The 21685-nt window shown below is 38.8% G+C and overlaps 1 protein-coding gene and 1 pseudogene across 1 annotated transcript in view; one reads left to right on the top strand and one right to left on the bottom strand.

Annotated features, from left to right (window-relative positions):
* SYT10 (synaptotagmin 10) overlaps nucleotides 1-9252 on the bottom strand; it is a 73900-nt gene extending 64648 nt beyond the window's left edge. Inside the window, exon 1 of the mRNA XM_003813722.5 lies at nucleotides 3824-9252. Within this exon, the coding sequence (XP_003813770.1) occupies nucleotides 3824-3974 (151 nt within the window). The 5' untranslated portion in view covers nucleotides 3975-9252. The remainder of the gene's footprint in view (nucleotides 1-3823) is intronic.
* Nucleotides 9253-18096: 8844 nt separating this feature from the next.
* LOC100980150 (putative protein FAM10A5) lies at nucleotides 18097-19657 on the top strand (annotated as a pseudogene).
* Nucleotides 19658-21685: the final 2028 nt, after the last annotated feature.

Here is a 21685-nt window from a genome sequence, read left to right as displayed (position 1 = left end):
GTGGCTCCATTATTCTTTTATAGACCTACAAGTCTCAAGGAAAAAATTCTACTGATAATATGTTTGTAAATTGGAATTCTTTATACAATCACTAGGATGTGTAAAACCCCGTTATGGTGATTAAAAAATGATAACTCAATTAATTGGGTAGTCATTTGCTTTGTCCCTCTACTATGAAGTCCCTCTACTAATTTTAAAACTTTATCATAGACCCACTATGCCTGATCTTAGAGGAAAATTATGTTGTAATTCTTATAATTTTACTTAACTATCCCTTTTCTTGTCAGTTAAGTACTTTAATCAAATTATTTCCCATATACCTACTTTTATCCCTACCTCTAAGAAACTGAAGAACATATGTATGAATTTAGAAGAATTTGTCTAAATGTTTATTTTAGAATTTTTAGTCCCAAATTAAAATTGTGTAAACATGCAAAATTAGAACATTGATGAATTAAATACTTATGAAAATCTTTAAATTAAGGTTAGATCTATACAATTGTGATGTGAGCTCCAGTGACTGTGAGCTTAAGTGGGATTGATTAGCTGTGATTTATGACGTCTGCCTTTTAAGCAACATAGGTTCCTTGAAATTGATGAGGATTTGAGCAGCAATTAAGGAGTAATCAGAAATTAAGCTAAATCCAGTTTAAAAATGATTATATGTATTCAGTCACAGTATGCCTGAAAAATAACTTTTGGGCCCAATATGTTGCTTTGTATTTTCCCTAAGCATTCTAATATTAAATCATATTGTGCATTGAGATTAATTTAGTGGGTGACATATCTATTTCGGGAGAGGGAGAGAATCCATGGTAAAAAGACTCAAAATATCTGATATTCTAAAAAGTGCACATGGTGAACTTTCTAGAATATTAGTAATGCTGGCACATATAATGACTCTGATAAACTACGCCAAAAGAGTAAATGAACTTGTGTTGGCAACTTTAGTGTAAGTCTTCACCAATTTTATTAAAGTATGAGATTGGTCATGTTGTGATCATATTGTGATTGTGAGATCCTCAATGGCAACAATACTGCTGCTGCTTCTGCTACTGCTGATATGGTAAAAATAATGGTGATACTTGCACTTCACCGGCATTTGCAAAACCCGTAAGATAATATCTTACATATATACATGATTTGTAGCTCCCTTCATGTAGAATGATTTTAACTGGAATTACCTGAATTTCTCTCCCACTATCTCTATGTGAAGGAATTAAAAATATACACAATTTTGGAGCTTGTAATTATCACTGTAATGTTAGAACAACCAATACCATCTGGGCAGTGCTGATTAACTTTCAAAGTAAATAAGCACTGTGCCATTCAACATTGTTGATGTCTTCCTACAAAAAATGGCCTTCTCATTAAACGATGAGTAGAAGGATCACTGGAAGTGCTTTATTTAGGTACCTATAATAACAAGCATGAGAGCACAAGTTATAAGAAAATCTACTTTAAAGAACAGTGTGACGCTGGGTGGCTAAGAAATATAATTAAATATTTGGCAAACAATCTTTAAATCCACTTCATAGATATCTATTAACTTTGAGTGTCTATTTGCAGATTAAAGTATTTTACTTCTAACTGTTGCTTGGATTCGCAAATGAAAAACGTATAGCAATCTTGTCTTTATACGTCATACACAACTTAGTAGAATATCTTTCCTAGTAATAGCCAATAAATATGTGTGTTCCTATATTATAAATCGAATACCCCACTTGTATATATTATGTAGTCTATTTTTCCTCTTAAGGGGAGGAAAATATTCTTGCAATTGTTTTAGACTAATTTTTCTCACTTTTTATTCCCAAGGGGAAAAGTTCAAAAGGAATTCAGACTACAACTACTTCTTGCAGTGATTAGGAAAAACTGAGAACTATTTCTATAATTCATATACTATAGTTTATCTGAAGCTGATACAGTTGTGCATTTTGGACAGATTTCAGAGCTGGGATTTGGTTTCTAACTTCCACATATTTTCCTCATTACCAGCCAGTCTGAGACCCGGGAAACCACTATTTGGTGTGTGATCACAAAAGGGCAGGAAAGAGGAAAATCAGTAGTTTTATTTACAGCATCAACTGTTCAATTACCAAAGCACAATCTTCAAACTTAAATACTCTCATTTCGTCCAGTGTAGCCCCTTCTCTGAGTGTTACCTTTAGCAAGTGGGTCACTAAAGACGTTTCTGAAAAGCTTATCTAATATCACCACAGAGGACTCTGAGGTCACACTATTCTGGTCTTTACCTCATACTTAGCAACGATACGCACGACACAGAATACAACATGCTCACACAGTGCCTTCCACTGAGTTTCATACACTCCTAGGAATTTAACACCTACTGAACGAATGGAAATGATTCTCAGTTGTGTTTATACACTGAGAAAATTTTAAAGTTTTCCTATCCAGGGTCCAAGCAGCGGCATCTCTTCAAGCTCTGCCAAGTGCAGACAGAGCCCCCTTGGCTCACGTTGCCGTGGATCAGAGAATACCAAACCCTGCAGCTACCCATGTGAACGATGGAATGTAAAAGCTAAACTAAACCCATTCCCACTCCCCGCTTGGCTTTGACGCAGGGGTGGTGGTGGAGAGGATTCACTAAGTGTGCCCCGCTTTGCTCCCTCCCAGCACGCAGGGCTCCATGTTGTCCTGAGCTTGGCTGTCCAGCTCTTGTTGCCCTGACTACCTTCAACTCTTAAAATCCCGCCAGGAGATCAAAATGACAGGAAAAGCAAAGGGAAAGAACCTAGAGAAGGAATGGCAACCTTCCAGTCGAAAATCCCCAAAGCAGTGTTTTTTGACTCCTAGTGCAACAAGTGACCCTCTCAAGCGGCTCTTGAAACCACACAGCCCGCAACTCGGGGATCCACCTCGCGTGCGCCCGAGCAGCACAGCAGGCTGGACACACCAACCTTTTCCCCAACCGTGACCCAAACAGTGGCTTGGATTCGATCCTTTCCACCCCCAAGCCTTGAGGAAAATCCACTTGAGACTTTTTTCCATCTCCAGATTTCCGACGGTCGATATCCTCCTGCATCCAGCCCATTTCCTAGTTTCCTGAAGGGTAGGGAGGACGTCTGAGTTGGATGTCTGAGAGCGTGCGTGTGCTAGGGATTTTAAACGTTTCCCCTCTCTTCCACTTCTTCGATATGTGCTCTGAGCTTTAGGTGTCGCCTCACAAATGGGATCAATAATCCCTGTTTTACCAACTTTGTCATGAAACCCTAGAAAATCATATATATTAAAAGGGCTTTAGAAATTGTCAGGTGCCCGACAGGTTGCAGCCGCGAGTTACCTCGGAGGCCAAGGCAGCCACCTCTGCAAGGGAGTTCTGCGTCCAAGCATGGCTTGTCCGTCCAGCCTGGCCCCCATCAACAAGGCCGGGACCAGCGGCCGGTGAAACGAGCGAGAGCAGCCCTAGTCCCACAGGTGAGCCGCCCCCACAAGCAGCGAAGCCGCGAGCCGTCCCGGCGCCGTCACCGCCCGCACTCACCTCTCCACTCCGGGAGGGAGATGGGAGGCGCGGGAGAACGCGGAGAGGCGCGGCGAGGCTGGGAGCGGGAGACGGCGCCGGGAGGCGGGAAGCGGACCAGAGAAAGGGAGAAGCCCGGCAGGTGGACAGGAGGAAACAAAACCCAAACGCCCCACCCTCGACGTCGTCAGGAGCTGAGCGAAGGAAGGAGCGAGGTAGGAAAGCGCGGCGCCCCAAATATGCCCTGGGAGCGGCGCGGGAGGCGCAGAACCCCGGAGCTTGCAGCCTAGCGCGCGGGGTCCCAGCGGAGCGCGAGGACGCGAGCGGAGCCCTCCCGGTTACCTGTGCTGCTTCCGCCCTGGCTGCCCCTGTCCCGAGAGAAGATGCCCGAGCACTTCTCCCACTCCACCTGGCCGGCGAAGCACAGCTCGGTGACGATGTGCAGAGCCTTCTGGCACAGACTGTTCACTCCGTCCTCCTTGTGGAAACTCATCGTTTGGCTTTTCTTTCGTTTTCTCTTTTTTTCCCAGTTAGCCGTCTTTTCCTCTTCCCGTACCTCTAACCCCTCTGGCGCCCTAAGCCATAGTCCGCCCGCGGTGACTTTGGCTGGAGATTGCGCCGCTGAGAGCCGGCAACTCTTAGGAGCCCCACGTTGGCCCCATGGCGGGAGCGGAGGGCGCAGGGGAAGGAGAGGCGCGCGAGGAGGCTGCGGCTGCGGCGAGGTTTGCGCCAACTCTCCCGCCGCGCGAGCGAGCCGAGGCGCCTGGAACTAGAGACCCGGCATGGAGTGCTGAGGGGAGGGGGGAGCCGTAAAAAAGCCAAAGCAAGCCCTCGACTCGCAAGCACGCCCCCCTCCTCTCCCCAGCGCACTGGTGTTTCTGGCGGGTGCCTGGCGGCGACGCGTCCAATCGCAGCCCGGCGCGGGCGCTAGGTGACAGGCGGCGGAGCGCGCAGACCCGGCTCCCCGCGTCCTCTGAAGAAGGGACTCGCGAGGGAGGGAGGGCGGGCGGCCCGGCGCCCCTGCCGAGGCCGGGGATGCTCATCGTTGCCCAGAGTTGGCCCGAGGAGCCCTCTCCGTTTTCCCAATACTTTTCCCTGCATCAGTGCAGCCATCCCCGCCGCCTTTGTCTCTCCAACTTTTCCACGGATGTATTCTACTTTCTGTGCTATCTGCTTCTGCCCTTCTGGAAAAGTCATCCCAATCGAAGAAAAACGGAAAAAGTTAATTAGAAAAAAGAATGCGTGAATAAGCAAACCCTCTTAGGTAGATCACAAAATAAAATGTTATTTGTACTAATAATCAGATAAGATTCTGTCGATTAATCCGTAATTGGTGATTGAGAATGCACAACTTGACTCCCTCCATCTCCTTTCTTAGCGACTTAAAACAAGACATGGGTGTTAAAGGGAACAGGATTAAGTTCAAATCTGTCACACATCTCAGCCTAACCTTGAAGTTGTTTTCAGGTCTTGGCGATCCTCCGACTTCAGCCTCCCTAGTAGCTAGGACTCCAGGGACTCCAGGCGCTATTTTTTTTTTTAAACTTATTGTAAAGACAAGGATCTCACTATGGTGCCCTGGCTGGTCTTGAACTCCTGTGCTCAATCAATCCTACCGCCTTAGCTTCCCAAAATGCTGGCACTAGCCACCACGGCCGGCCTGCTTTCGGGTCTTTGCCTGAGTCTGTAAAATGGGAGATTTAGACTCGGATGTCTTAAGCTCACCTGTTTTTATAATTCTTTAATGCAAATGGGTGCAAATCACTAGAACTAAAGCGACAAAATAAAATTAATAAACATGGGCTTCAGGATATAATATGTTTATATGGTTTTTAAACTGTTTTCGGGCAGAGTTTGATCCCATATCATAACCTGAGGATTGATTTAACCCTCTTGTGATGAGGGATTCTTTATTTTTGAAGTGGGATACATTGAACTTGTTAGCGTGTCTATGCTAGTAGAATAAGTAGTCTTTTTTAAAAACAGCTAATCAGTTCATGGTAAATTATTTGCTTTGCACAGGACTATGGTAAACCTACTATAAATATTAGGCATAGCACTCCAGTAGGGAAGCATTCATTAGTTGAATCATTTTGACCTGATCCATAGGACGATTGGTTTAACTAGGACTATTTTTACCACGAATTAAGACAAACTAAAATCTGCAGGCTTCATTTGGTTTTTGTCTTTATGCACACTGACTTGGGTGGTTTTTAAGTCAAATTGTCTAAAGAAATAATTTCACTGTCAATCAAAAAATATTAAACATCTACTGTATGCACAAAACTAAATAACACACTTTAATAAGGCCCTTTCCAATTGCCTTTTGCCCCCCATTCTGCTACAGTCTACACAGACAGACCGGTAGAAAACAACCTGCAATGCAATGCTGTACTTTCATATTTACCATATGAACTAATTGCTGTGTAGGAGGACCAAATGAGTAATTATCTTTATACTACTTACAGATTCTAATTGCTTAAGTGGAGTAATGCAGAAGGTCTCCCTAATGACCCTCTTGTGTTTGATTTCAGTGTTAAACATTAAGTAAACAGATTCTGAAAATAACTTTCCTGGTATTTGTTTATGCTGTTCCTGGCCTGTTGCTACTCTTACTGCTGTGTTTTCACAACAAGCAGAGTTAATTTCACTTGGATATTCGTTTTTCTGAATTCATTTCTCTGAAAAAAATTTTCTTTCATCTAAAATGAATATCACAGGTTTTGATTTTTTTCTTTGTTCTTTGGACCATCTCACAGCTCATTAGCAGGTGAATCAAAACAGTTTTGTTTGTCACTAACTAAAAGCTCAGGTAAGAATTTTGGGCAAAGTAAAAACTGCATTGAAGGTCATCTTTTTCAATGCTGAAGGATAAGATGACAAGAATTTCAATTTTCAGTCTTTAAATTTTTTTCCAACTATTTCAGCTACCAAGAACCTAAAAAGTAAATCAAGCAATACAGATTTGCATTTACTTCCCCACTCACACTCTGAAGGAATTGGTGAAATAGTAAAAGGAGAGGAGTGCAGGTTAGACTGATATTTACTGAGCATTGTTGGCTGTGCTAAGTACTATAGTAGCCATTGTTAGTCAAAAAAATACTGGCTGTAATGATCTCTGTCACAGCTTCTTTCTGGATGACCTCTACGTTATGTAGAGGAGGGATTGGTTTGGAAATAAGGAGCCCAGGAAAAACCCGTGTGAACTAAGCATACCTGTTAAGTGAAAATTTTAAACATTCAAAACTCTGATTTCCCTACTTGCTCAATCCTCTTTCAATTCCTTCTTGCCCTTTCTCGTTCATATCGTGGGGGAGGGAGAGTTAACTTGTTAGGCAGAGATCTCTCTACGGTAAGGGGAACTTGGGAATCACTCTAACACTATAATTTTAAATATTATTTGACCTCCAAGACAGGAACTAAGAGAGTAGGTAAATGAAGAAATCTCAGAGCAGCTGAATGAAGATCACAGAAAATTATTAATTTTGAACTTACTTCAAGTGTTACTACTTTCCCTTTCTGTATCCTATTGGCAGCTCAGATTCACAACAGACCAGTTGTAACTTTCTGTATACACTTGGGGCTGGTCCTGTATTCCTCAATTCAGAAAATGGAATTGCCACTCACTCCCAACTGGTGATCATGATGACCAAACTTCTGGCTTGCACAGAAGAAATGAGAAGTCCAGTTCTGACTCCAGATCCTTTTCTTTTCTTTTCTTTTTTCTTTTCTTTTTTTTTTTTTTTTTTGAGACGGAGTTTCGCTCTTGTTGCCTAGGCTGGAGTACAACGGTGCGATCTCGGCTCCCTGCAACCTCTGCTTCCCCGGTTCAAGCCATTCTTCTGCCTCAGCCTCCAGAGTAGTTGGGATTACAGGCGCCCGCCACCATGCCCATCTAATTTTTTTGTATTTTCAGTAGAGGTGGGGTTTCACCATGTTGGCCAGGCTGGTCCTAAACTCCTGACCTCAGGTGATCAGGCCACCTCGGCCTCCCAAAGTGCTAGGATTACAGGCATGAGCCACTGTCCCCGACCCTCCAGATCCTTTTAATACAACCCAATTCATCACTCTGGAAGATTTGGTGTCTTCTCTTTTTCCATTATGTTCAATTTGTTCATTTTTCCTGATGGATACCCAGTGAGCATTTCAATCTGAGACTCAATGTTGAGTTCTTCAATTCCAAGAATTCTATTGATTTATTCCTTCAGTAATGTTCTAACTTCCATTTTTTTTCTGTGCAGTCCCTTACTAGAACTCCTTTTTTGTTGGATTTTTGACTGCTAGGACTGAATCGCCAATTTTCACTTCTCTTCTATTTTCTAATTTTGTCACCTTACTCCTTGTGCTCTAATTTTGGGGAGATTTCCTTTGACCTTGTTCTCTGAGCTTTCTATTAAACTACTATGATTTCATCTTTTATAGTTCTAAGATCTGTATACTTTTTGGCTTAGTGATTCTTTTTTCTTATTTCATGAATGAAAATCTTTTCTTATTTGTCTGACCATATTAATTATGTATATTTAACACCCTTTCACCCTCGTTTTAGTCTTGTCATCTTTTTCTCTGAATAACTCTTTTTTTGTTGTTGTTGTTCTGTTCTTTATGTTGGAGGATTTTTTTCTCAGGTGTCTGCTGATCCCTGGATCTCCATTTAAAAACACTGTAATATGGATTTGCAGGACCAAGTGCATCAGTAAGACATAGAAACAATGAGCATCACTGAAGGGCAATTCAGAACTGAGCTGTACTTTTAATTGGAACACCCCAAATATCCGTTATCAACAGCTTTATTCTCTGGAGTGATTCAGTTCTTTTCAGAGAGGGACTATCTAGTCTCTCACCAGGGTTGTAAGGTAGTAATTAAAATCTGCCTGCTTTTACTTAATCCTCCTTCAGTCTGTCGCCCGACTCTGTCCTCTTTTGGGTCTGGTGTCCAGCATCTAGAGCCTTTCAAGGTTAATATTTCTGGGCAAAACAAAGCATAAAACAAACCTCTTTTATTTGCAATTTGGGGAAAGGTAATAATTGAGGATGTGTGGGTGGAGACTTGAGCTTCAAGACATCTTAAGAATTACATTGACCCCCAACCCCTGCCTTTTTAGCCTCTTGTCTTACCCCCACCTTCTGCAGAATGAATATGAGGTGTTTCCATCTCTGTTTTTTTTTCTGGGTCTCTCTGGGGTGAATCACTAGCTTCTCATTGCTGTCTGCCTCTAGAGGTTTAAGCTCTCTCTGCTTAGCAAGTCAGTGACTGCTTCTTCACCAGCTTCCATCTTCTAAACCTATTAACATCTTTTGTCTTTTTTGTCTTTTTAGTCTTTTTGTTCTTTTGGGTTTATAGCCTTTTATAGCTTTACTCTTATTGCAGTGTCATTTCAGGAGCAGGAACACAAGCACACAAATTCTTAATTTATCATATTTAGCTGTTTAAAAAGGCAATTCTCATTGTGACACTATTTAAAACTTTCCAGTGGCTTCCAACTGTGCTTTAGATTTATTGAATACCTTCAGTGTGGTCTGTAAAGCCTTACCTGACCTGACTTCTGTCTATCTTCTTTATTGTTTTCTGAGTTGACTGTGTACTTTCTTTTCATCCTCAATTTCTCCTTTGCAGCACAAATCATAATTAAAGTCAAATAATTTGTTGTAAGCTCTGGAAGGAAGGAAACATTTATTGCTTTATCACTGCTTTTTTTCTAGTGCTTCACACTGTGCCAGCAGTAATAGCTATTCAATAAACCTTTGTTGATGAGTAGATTGTTACTTCTTAACCCTATCTCTTTCTCTGTAGTTATCATCAGTAATAAGAGCCATTAGTTACTTATTTCAGAAATATATAGTATATTAGTCTGCTCTCACACTGCTAATAAAGGCATACCTGAGACTGGGTAATTTACAAAGGAAAGAGGTTTAATTGACTCACAGTTCCACATGGTTGGGGAGGCCTCCCAGTCATGGCGGAAGGCGAATGAAGAGCAAAGTCATATCTTAAGTGGTGGCAGGCAAGAGAGGTTGTGCAGGGGAACTGCCATTTATAAAACTATCAGATCTCATGAGACTTACTCGCTACCATGAGAACAGTATGGGGGAAACCACCCCCATGATTCAATTATCTTCACCTGGCCCTACCCTTGACACATGGGGATTATTACAACTCAAGGTGAGATTTGGGTGAGAACAGAGCCAAACCATATCACCAGGGTATGTAATAGAAACTAGTAAACCATTCTATTCCCAGGAAGGAAGAAGGACCACAAGGAAGAGCAAGTGGCAGTAGTGCAATATATCCTTTCAGAAGGAAAAAGATGGCCATTTATATCTCAGGAACAGTCACCCACCCTTGATACCTGTTTTGTGTCATGTCTGTGTTATATGTTGTACATCTATGCTTAATAATCATAATCATAATCATTATTATTTGATATATAAGCTATATAAAACTAGTTTTCAAGCTAATTGTTATAGTATTAATATCTTATATATGAGCTCATTTAGAATAGTGGCAGACACAGTTCTAAGCTTTTTACATACATTTGCTATTTAATTTTCACAATAAACTTGTGTAATAGATATTTTTATTCATATTGTACAGTTAAAAAAACCACTTCAGAGAGTTTAAGTAGCCTCTCTTAGGGTATATAGCCATTGATAATAGAGTCTGGTTTCCAACTAAGACCTTAAGTTGCAGAATTTAGGTTCTTAGCTATTGTTGTATGCTGCTGCTTCTCATCTATCCTCATAAGGTGTCTACAGAGCAGGCAGAAAGGTATTAAAGGATCATTCAGCCAGGAAGGTGAATTGATAAAAGCGTGAAATGATAAAAGTATGGCCTTTATCTATTTCTCCATTCACATTAGCAACCAATCCATGACCCTACTAGTTATACCATTTAAGAACCTAGCGTGAACCTTGTCATATTCGTTTCCTCTCCCATATAAGTAAATAAGCATATGGATAGACACATGTATAGATGTTACACCGTTGTTGTCTATTTTCCAAAATGGTGCAGTTCTTACCCAACTGTAACTAATGAAAATCCCTTCAGTTTGACTGATGTAGTTTTAATGAAATATTTTTTCTTGCTTTTTTGAGGTATAATGGACAAATAAAAAAAGTACACATTCAAGGTGTGTAATGTGATGATTTGATATAGCTATACGTGGTAGATGATTACCACAATCAATTTAAATAATATATCCATCATTACTCATAGTTACCATTTTGTGTGTGTAGGGTAAGTTAGTGAAGACACTACAGATCTCCAGGAATACCTGGGAGATATTGTGGGTTTGGTTCCAGATCACCTCAATAAAGTAAATATCATAATAAAGCGACAAAATATCATCAAAAAGTCACAGCATATTTTTGGTTTCCCAGTGCTTATACAATTTATCTTTACACATACTGTAGTCTATTAAGTGTGCAATAGTACAATGTCTAAAAAGCAATATATATGCCTTAATTAAAAAATACTTTATTGCTAAAAAATGCTAATGATCATCTGAGCCTTCAGCGAGTTGTAGTCTTTTTTGCTGGTGGAGGGTCTTGCGTCGATGTTGATGGCTGCTGACTGATCAAGGGTGGTTGCTGAAGGTTGGGGTGGCTGTGGCAATTTCTTACAATAAGACTGCAATAAAGTTTGCTTCACCAGTCAACTCTTCCTTTCACAAAAGATTTTTCTGTGCTTTTTGATATCATTTTACCCACAGAAGAATTTTGTCCAAAATTGGAACCAATCCTCTTAAATCCTGTTGCTGCTTTGTCAACTAAATTTATGGAATATTCCAAATACTTTGTTGTCATTTTAACAGTGTTTCCTGCATGTTCATCAGGAATAGATTCCATCTCAAGAAACCACTTTCTTTGCTCATTTATAAGAAGCAACTCTTCCTGCGTTCAGGTTTTATCATGAGATTGCAGTAATTCACATCTTCAGGCTCACCTCTAATTTTAGTTCTCTTGTTATTTGCACCACAGCTGCAGTTACTTCCTCCACAGAAGTCTTGAACCCCTCAAAGTCATCCATGAGGGTTGGAATCAATTTCTTCCAAACTCCTGTTCATGTTTATGTTTTGGCTGCCTGCATGAATCATGAATCTTCTTAATGGCATCTGGAAGGGTCAATCTTTTCCAAAAGGCTTTACATTTACTTTGCCCAGAACCATCAGAGGAATCACTATCTACGGCAGCTATGCCCTTATCAAGAGTGTTTCTTAAATACTCATGTCCTTTGCAGCAACAAATATGCAGCCAGAGGCCATTATCCTAAGTGAGTTCATGCAGGGACAGAAGACCAAATACTGCATGTTCTTGCTTGTAAGTGGGAACTAAACATTGGGTACTCATGGACATAAAGATGGCAACAATAGGCACTGGAGACTACTGGGGGTGGGGGAAGGAGGACAGAAAGGGTTGAAAAATGAACTGTTGGGTACTATGCTGAGTACCTGGGTGATGGGATCATTTGGACCCCAAACCTTAGCATCATGCAATATACCCAGGTTACAAACCTGCATATGTACCCCCTGCATCTAAAATAAAAGTTAAAAAAAAAAAAAGAACCGTGAGAGCCATGTACAGGAAATGTATCAAAATGGAATAAGAACAAAAGCTTAATGAATCAACATTTATAAAAACCCCCACAACAACAACAACGAAAAGTATTTCTGAAATAAAAGACTTGAAAATCAAAATTACTCCTTGGTACATGGACGGCAGTCATGAAAACAACATTAATCGCTTTGTATATCTCCATCAGAGCCCTTGGATTTCTAGGTGCATTGTCAATGAACAGTAATATTTTGAAAGGAATCTTTTTTCTGTGCATTAAGTCTCAACAGTGGGCTTAAAATATTCAGGAAATCATGCTATAAACAGATGTGCTGTCATCCAGCCTTTCTTGTTCCATTTAGGGAGCCCAGGCAGAGCAGATCTAGTATCATTCTTAAGGGTCCTAAGAGTTTTGAAATGGTAAATGAGCGTTGGCTTTCACTTAAAGCCACCAGCTGCACTAGCCCCTAATAAGAGAGTCAGCCTGTCCTCTGAAGCCAGGCACTGACTTCTCCTGTCTCCTATGAAAGTCCTAGATGGCATCTTCTTCTAATAGAAGGCTGTTTCATCTATATTGAAAATCTGTTGTTTAGTGTAGCCACCTTCATCCCTGATCTTAGCTAGATCTTCTAGATAACTTGCTGCAGCTTCTTGCTTCACCTTGCACTTTTATGTTGTGGAGATGGCTTTTCCCTTAAACCTAATGAACCAGTCTCTGCCAGCTTACAACGTTTCTTCTGCAGCTCCCTCACCTCTCTCAGCCTTCATGGACCTGGAGTGAGTTAGGGCATTGCCCTGGATTAGAGGTTTGACCTTCTATCCAGACCAGTAAAACTTTCTTCATATCAGCGACAGGCTGTTTTCACTTTCTTATCATTTGTATGTTCACTGGAGTAGTGCTTTTAATTTCTTTCAATAACTTTTTATTTGTATTCATAACTTGGTTAACTGATGCAAGAGGCCTAGCTTTCAGACTCTCTTGGCTGTAGACATGCCTTCTTCACTAAGCATAATCATTTCTAGCATTTTATTTAAAGTGAGAGATGCGGCCAGGTGCGGTGGCTCAAGCCTGTAATCTCAGCACTTTGGGAGGCCGAGGTGGGCAGATCCCTTGAGCTCAGGAGTTCATGAGAAGTCTGGACAACATGGTGAAACCCCATCTCCACCAAAAATACAAACATTAGCCGGGAATGGTGATGCACTCCTGTAATTCCAGCTACTTGGGTGGCTGAGGCAGGAGAATCTCTTGAACCCAGGAGGCGGAAACTGCAGTGAACTGAGATTGTGCCACTGCACTCCAGCCTGGGTGATAGAGTGAGACCCTGTCTCAAAAAATAAATATATTTTAAAAATAATAATAATAAAAAATAAAATAAAGTGAGAGATGTGTGGCTCTTCCTTTCACTTAAACACTTGAAGGCCATTTTCGAGTTAGTAGTTGGCCTAATTTTAGTATTGTATCTCAGGGAATAAAGAGGCCCAATGAGAGGGAGAGAGATAGGAGAACGGCCGGTTGGTGGAGCAGTCAGAACACACAAAATATTTATCAGTTATGTTGCTGTCTTTTATGGGTGTGGTTTATTTTACTTCAAAACAATTAATATAGTAATATCAAAGATCACTGTGTTAGGCCATTCATTGTTGCATAGCTATAAAGAAATACCTAAGACTAGATAATTTATAAGAATAGAGATTTAATTGGCTCACAGTTCTGCAGGCTGTAGAGGAAGTATAATGCCAGCATGTGCTTCTGGGGATGGCTTAGGGAAATTTTATGCTGGAAGCTGAAGTGGGAACTTGCACGTCACATGGTGAAAACAGGAGCAAGAGAGAGGGTATTGGGGATAGAGGTGCCACACCCTTAAACAACCAGATCTCATATGAACTTAGAGAGAGAGCTCACTTATCACTAAGAGGATGGCCCAAGCCATTTATGGGGCATCTGTCCTCATGATCCAAACCCCTTTCATCAGGCCCCAACTCCAACACTGGGGATTACATTTCAGCATGAAATTTGGTCAGGACAAATATCCAAACTGTATCAATCACTGATCACATATCATCATAAAACACATAGTTATGTTTTAAGTTTCATAATTTTCAAATATTTTGTGTGTTCTGACTGCTCCACCAACCGGCTGTTCTCCTATCTCTCTCCCTCTCATCGGGCCTCTTTATTCCCTGAGATACAATACTAATTTTAATAATAATGAAAATGTTTGAATATTGCAAAAATTATGAAAATGTGACAGACATGAAGTAAGCACATGCAGTTGGAAAAATGGTGCCAATACACTTGCTCAAGGCAGGGTTGCCACAAACTTTCAACTTGTAAGCAGCACAATATCTGTGAAGTGCAATAAAATGAAGCACGATAAAACGAGCTATGCCTGTCTTCTCAGCATATTTCAAGTAAACAATACGGTATTGTTAATGATAGCCACTATGCTGTACATTAAATCTCCAGTATGTACAGCATGATGAGTAATTATTTTTAATGACTAGAAACATTTCAAGATGATGATATACCATAATTTATTCAACTATTTCCCTACTGATGCAGATTTTTTAACTTTAGCTATTTATCACAATGGGCCATGTTGCAGTGAATTTACTTGTAATATTTACTTAAATACTGATAATTTTATTTACTTTATCTATATTTCCAAGGAAGAGAATTCTGCTATATGAAATTACATTTAAATTCACGTTTCTACCAGAAACATATGATTATCCTTTTTTGCACACCCTGCTTACAAAAATAGACGTTAGTACTTTTAAATTCCTGCCATTATTTTGAGTGTATTATTTTCAAAGACTGCCCTGTGTTTATATGTAAACACTTATGCAAATTTTTATTTATATAATGTATATGCCTATCAGAGAAATTAAAATTAAAATGTAAAATATATTTATTTGTAATTTAAAAAAGGAATGTGAGATTAATCATTGCTTCTTTTCTAAACTTATGATCTCAAACCTTAGCATGTGTAAGAATCATTTGGAACGGTTGTTAAAACATAACTTGCTAGGCCCCACTCCTGGAGTTTCTAATTCATTTGATTTGAGGTGGGGACGGATAATTTGCATTTCTAAAAATTTCCCGTGTGATACAGATAATGCTGGTCCCGGGACCACACTTTGAGAACCACCCTTCTATATGGGCTCTTTAGACCAAAACGTATCCTTAAGAATTTACGTAGTATACTTACTTGCTTCTGGTGTAATATCTGGTCAATTCAAAATAAGCAATCTAAAATAACAAAAGATTGAGGGCATTAATTGAAATTAGGTAAAAAAAAAAACCACATAGTTATGTTTTAAGTTTCATAATTTGCCAGCTGTGTAATGGATAACTTACTCAAACTCTTTGAACTTAGCTTTTCTTTTTTTACTGTTAGAATAATATCATGTTTTACTTTCATCAAAGGATTGCCCTGATGCTCAAAAGAGGCAGTGAATGGGAAAGTACTCAAAAACATTATGCAAATATAAATTATAATAATCACTCTGTGGATTAGGATTATTTGATCTATAAAGCAGTTATAGCTCAGCCTTTTTACTCTGTGTCAAATATTTTTCTCAAATTGGTATCTCATTCGTTAAGTAAAATAATTGGGCCCCCTAAAAGTTTTAAGAAGTAGCAAAATGCCTTTCTCAAGAGGCAACAAGTGATGAATTACCTCACATAGCACATCATTAACCTCCCTAAAATTCCTATTTACACCACATTCTTCCTCAATTCTCACTCACAGAGGAAGTTCCAATCATTCTAAATCATGTTAGAATATTCTATTATCTCTACAGCAGTGGTCTCTCTCTGAAATTATCTTGCTGGTTTATTTATGTGTTTACCATTTATCTTTTCCATATGAGATTACAAACTCCCTGACAGCCAGATCTGACTTTTTCGCCACTGCATCCCAGAACTGAGAATAATTATGGGCACAGAGCAGGAATGAAATGGCAGTTTAGTTTCTTAGTGATCATGTGAAGCCCTATAATAGCTCTTAAGTAGGATTTATCTGGGACTGACACGTTTGAATTAAGAGCTTAGAATGTACTGTGTCAATTTCTAAACACCAAAATCACATAAACATTACTGGTTATTTTGAGAAGTTCAGTAAAGAGGATATATTGATTAAAATGATTTGTAAATCACTAGGATTACAATTCATTCATTAAACAAAGTTATATAGTTAATACATGATGATATAAATAGTATGTAAGTTCTCAGGAAATTTTTATTCTCAGCTTCTCTCTTGGCAGAAAGCTGGCCTAGAAAATTTCAATTTAATTTGTTGAGTAAGTTTTCTGCAGAAGAATTTGTAATATTTTTTATTGTAAACATTAAAGAGTAAGTGCTAGAATATGGAATATGACTATAAAGTAAAATATATTGGTTTTCTGCATAGTTACTTTTATGGACTCACCAACAATTTAAAAATGCTGCATTTAGGCAAATTTTTTTTGGAGTGATTCTTTTGGTATTAACTTCAAAGCCAATTCACATGCTACAAAACACAAACAAAAACAAACAAAAAGCAGCCAGATTGGAAAGGAAGAAGTAAAACTATCTCTATTTGCAGAGAACATCATCTTATATACAAAAAATCCTAAGGAATCCATATTAAAACTACAACAACTAATAAATGAATTTAACAAAGTTGCAGGATTTGAGATCAATATAAAAATATTGTTGCTGTACAATAGTAGTAAGCAATCCAAAATGAAATTAATGAAGCAATTTCATTTATGAGAGCATTAAAATAAAAATACTTAAGAATAAAGCTAACAAAAGAAATGTAAGATTTGAGCCTTGAAAACTACAAATATTGCTGAAATAAATTTTAAAAGATAAATGAAAGATATGTTCATGAATCAAAGACTTACTATTGTTAAGAAGGCAAAATCCCAAAGTTGATATACAGATTTAATGCCATCTATATGAAAATCCTAGCTGCTTTTTTTGCAAAAATTAATGAAATGATCTTAAAATTTAGATGGAACTGTAAAGCACACAGAATAACTCAAACAATCTATTAAAAAAAGAAGAAATTTGAAGGACTCATACTTCCAATCAAATTTACTATAAAGCTCTAAAGTAATGCAGACAGTGAGGTGTTAGGATAAGGACAGATATACAGATCAATGAAATGATAGTCCTGAAAAAAAAACCCTTATATTTATGGGCAATTGACTTTTCAATAAGGTTACAAACACAATTCAGTGGAGGAAAAATCGTTTCTTCAACAAATGGTGCTGAGACAACTGGTATACACATGCAAAAGGATGAAAGTGTACCTCTTCCTCACACCATATATAAAAATTAATTCAAAAGAGATCACAGACCTAAATGTAAGAACTGAAATTATAAACCTTTTTGAGAAAAACAGGAACAAATTTTCATGACTTTCAGTTAGACAATAATTTCTTAGGTACGACACCAAAAGCACAATAGACAAAATTTTAAAAAATAGGTAATTTGAATTTAATGAAAATTAAACCTTTTTTACTTCAAAAATGCATCAAGAGTGCAAAAAGCTAACCAACAGGCTTGGAGACAATATTGCAAAACACTTATATAACGAGGGACTTTTATCTAGAAAATATAAAGAATGCTTACAAGTCAACAACAAAAAGACAGATAACTCAATTTTAAAAAAATGGGTGAACACTTGAATAGATATTTCCCCAAAGAAGATATACAAATGGTCACTAAGCACATTAAGATAGTCACCATCATTAGCCATTAGAGAAATGCAAATTAAAACCATCGTAACATATTACTTCTTATCAACTAAGATAGCTATTATTAAAAGACAGATATAACACATGTCAGTGATACAGTGTAGAACACTTAACGCATCTCTGGTAGAAATAAAAATGGTACAATGACATAGGAAAACCAGGTAGAACTTCCTATGAGTTATCTACTAATTCACTTCTTAGTATTTAGCCAGGAGAATTGGAAACATATTTTCACACACAAAAAATTGTACATTAATATTCATAGCAGTATTATTCCTATTTTGCAAAAAGTGGTAACATCCATCAGCTGATTAATGGATAAACAAAATATGATATATTCTGTACTATAGAATATTATTTGGCAATAAAAAATAATAAATTACCGATACAAGCTACAACATAGATGAATCCAGAAAATATTGTGTTAAGTGAAAGAAGCCAGTTACAAAAGACTACATACTGTGAGGCACCATTTATACAAAGTCTCCAGGGTACCTAAATTCTTAGAGATGAAAAGTAGATTAGTGGCTTTCAGGATCTGGGGAAGGGGGCAGGAAGAACTGGGGAATGGGGCAGTGGCTACTAAGGGAAAGGTTTTTTTTTTTTTTGGTGATGAAATGTTTCAAAGTTAGTAGTGATGTTTACACAACTCTGTGGATACACTAAAAACCACTGAATTATACACTTTCAAAGATTGAAATTAAATGTGAATATCTCAATAAGCTATTATCTTTAAAAAAGCAACAAATGCTTATTTATCACTACACGGCATTTAATTTTGAATGCCTTATATATTTAAAATTAATTCTAAAAATTAATTCTAAAATAAAAATGTTTAGACCATTTTTAATGTAAAAATTGAAACCACAACACAGGATAAGAATATAGTGAAAAACATCATAAAAAATGAACTGAGGTCATTCATGTGGAAACTGAGGTCATGCTGAGCCAGGGCCTGGCCTGGGAACCCAGCGGCAGCCCCTCAGCTTCACCCACCACCTACCGACCATGGACCCCTGCAAAGTGAACGAGCTTCCGGCCTTCGTGAAAATATGTAAGCAGGATCCGAGCGTTCTGCGCATGAGAAAATGTGCTTCCTTAGGGAGTGGGTGGAAAGCATGCAGGGTAAAGTGCCATCTGCTACTCAGAAAGCTCAATCAGAAGAAAATATCAAGGAAGAAAAAACAGATAGTAAGAAGGCTGAGGAGATTTAAAGACAGACAAACCATCAAGTGAGGAAAGTGATCTAGGAACTGATAAAGAAGGTGTGATTGAACCAGACACTGATGCCCCTCAAGAAATGGGAAATGAAAATGCAGAGATAGCAGAGGAGATGATGGAGCAGGTAAATGATAAGAAAGTGGATGCCACTGAAGCCCTAACTGATGACGAACTGCAGAAAGCCATCGACCCATTCACAGATTCCATCAAGCTGAATCCTCCCTTGGCCGTTCTGTATACCAAGAGGGCCAGTGTCTTTGTCAAATTACAGAAGCCAAATCCTGCCATTTGAGACTCTGACAGAGCCATTGAAATAAATCCTGATTCAGTTCAGCCTTACAAGTCATGAGGGAAACCACACAGGCTTCTTAGGCCATTGGAATGAAGCAACCCATGATCTTGCTTGGCCTTGCCTTTAAATTGGATTATAATGAAGATGCTAGAGCAATGCTGAAAGAAGTTCAACCTAGGATGCAGAAAATTGCAGAACATCAGAAAAAGTGTGAGAGAAAGCATGAAGAGCGAGAGATCAAAGAAAGAACGGAAAGAGTTAAGAAGGCTCCAGAAGAGCATGAGAGAGCCCAAATAGAGGAAGAACCCAGAGGACAGTCAGGAGTTCAGTATGGCTCTTTTCCTGGTGGCTTTCCTGGGGGAATGCCTGATAATTTTCATGGAGGAATGCTGGGAATGGGAGGGGCCATACCTGGAGTGGCAGGAATGCCTGGACTTAATGAAATTCTTAGTGATCCAGAGGTTCTTGCAGCCAAGCAGGATCCAAAAGTTATAGTGGCCTTCCAGCATGTAGTCCAGAACCCAGCAAGCATGTCAAAATACCAGAGCAACCCAAAGGTTATGAATCTTATCAGTAAATTATCAGCCAAATTTGGAGGTCAAGTATAATAATGCCCTCCTGATAAATAAAGCCCTTGCTGAAGGAAAAGCAACCTAGATCACCTAGGATTCTTGGGATGGGTGTCACAATAATACGAACCAGTGTACTTCTGACCTTTTAATCAAGAGAACTGGGTCGCTTTGAAGATAATCACTACCCCTCAACCCCAAATGCAGCTGAAGCATTTTACAGTGGTTTGCCATTGAGATAATGTTTTCCTACTAGGAATTACAAACTTTAAACATTTTTTAAACTTTAAAAATATTTAAAACAAACAAACAAAAAGAACTTAGAAAAATGTGTGTGGCATATATGCCAAAAAGGTAACAATAATATCTCAATAATAAAAGATTTCATAAAGTAATTAAAACCAAAGTCAAATTTTAATAATGAAGTAGGCAACAGGAATTTTTGAAAAATTTAGCCATGACAAATTAATACATAAAATAACCTCATTAATAGTCAAGTAACTGCAGAATTTAACAATATAATCAGCTTTAAAAAACAATTATAAGAGCCAGTGTAGGCAAGATAACTGGCTAGTTGTGTACACTGTTGGTAAGAAAATAAGTAGATGTTATATTTCTCTAAATTACTTAATAATATTACATTTTTGCATGCTTTACTTAGAAGTATACTTCTAAGAGTTTATCCTAAAGGAAATATCATGAGTGGATTAACTGATTTAGCAAGAAAAATATTTATCAGAACATTGTTTATAATACTAAAAACGTTAGAACAGTTTACATTTCCAAAATGGGGGATTTATTAGATCATGTGTGGCATATTGGCAAAATTGAACACCATTCAGTTATTCAATAAAGAGCTATTGGTGAGAGGAATCTGAGATGATGGAAATAGGAAACACCAGGAGTCTGTCTCCCCACCTAGACAACAATTGCATTAGCAAAATGGGTCTGATGTAAATATTTTGGAACTCTGGAGTCTATTGAAGGCTTGTAACTTCCAGGGATAGTTTGGATGGTATATTGCAGTTAATTTAGGTCGATTTTAGCTCTTACCACCGTAGAATCTGTCTCCCACCCCCAACCCCATGGCAGGCAGCTTGCATGTGTTCCCAGAACAACCTGCCCACAGTTTGCAGGAGCCACGGTGGGCAAAAAGTATCCTGTCTTCCAAATATCAGGTTCTGTGTTCTCATTACCAATTGCTATTTCTGATCACAGAGGTGCAGGTAGAAACTGGGGGGGGGGGGCGGGATATGGAGGCATTGTTGTTGCCTCTCCCCCAGTTGTTGCAAGCCCTCCCTCTACGACTGAAACGACTTCCAGGTGATTTAAAGGGCCAGTGATTCCTGCCACACCTATTTTTCTCCTTTTCCCCTCTTGGAAGCCAGACATTAAAGACTAGGACCTTAAAAAGCAATTGCATACATGGGGAAAATTAGAAAGTTACCATGCATGTTTAAGGAAAGGTGTGGGCTCAGAAAAGACTTGAGAAGACCTGAAGTTTACACCACAGGCTGATATTTGGCACAGAGACAGCCTACAACAACAGCAACAAAAGCTATAATAAAACTGCAAGCCCCGGGAAAGGGAGAGGATTTGATTTCCAGAGTTAACCATATTATTAGATTCAAATGTCTAGTTTTCAACAAAAATATCAAAAGACATACGAAGAAATTGGTAAGTATGACCCATTCAAAAGAAAAAAAATAAATCAACAGAAATAGACCTGATGGTAGATCTACTAAACAAAGATCCTAAAACAACTGCTTTAGAGATGCTGAAGGAACTAAAGGAAGATGTGGAGAAAGTCAAGAAAATGAT

This window comes from Pan paniscus, chromosome 10 (genome assembly GCF_029289425.2).
Source record: "Pan paniscus chromosome 10, NHGRI_mPanPan1-v2.0_pri, whole genome shotgun sequence".
In the NCBI taxonomy this organism is placed as follows: Eukaryota; Metazoa; Chordata; class Mammalia; order Primates; family Hominidae; genus Pan; species Pan paniscus.
Note: the sequence above shows the minus strand (reverse complement) of the source record. Positions and strands in the feature narration are given on the sequence as shown.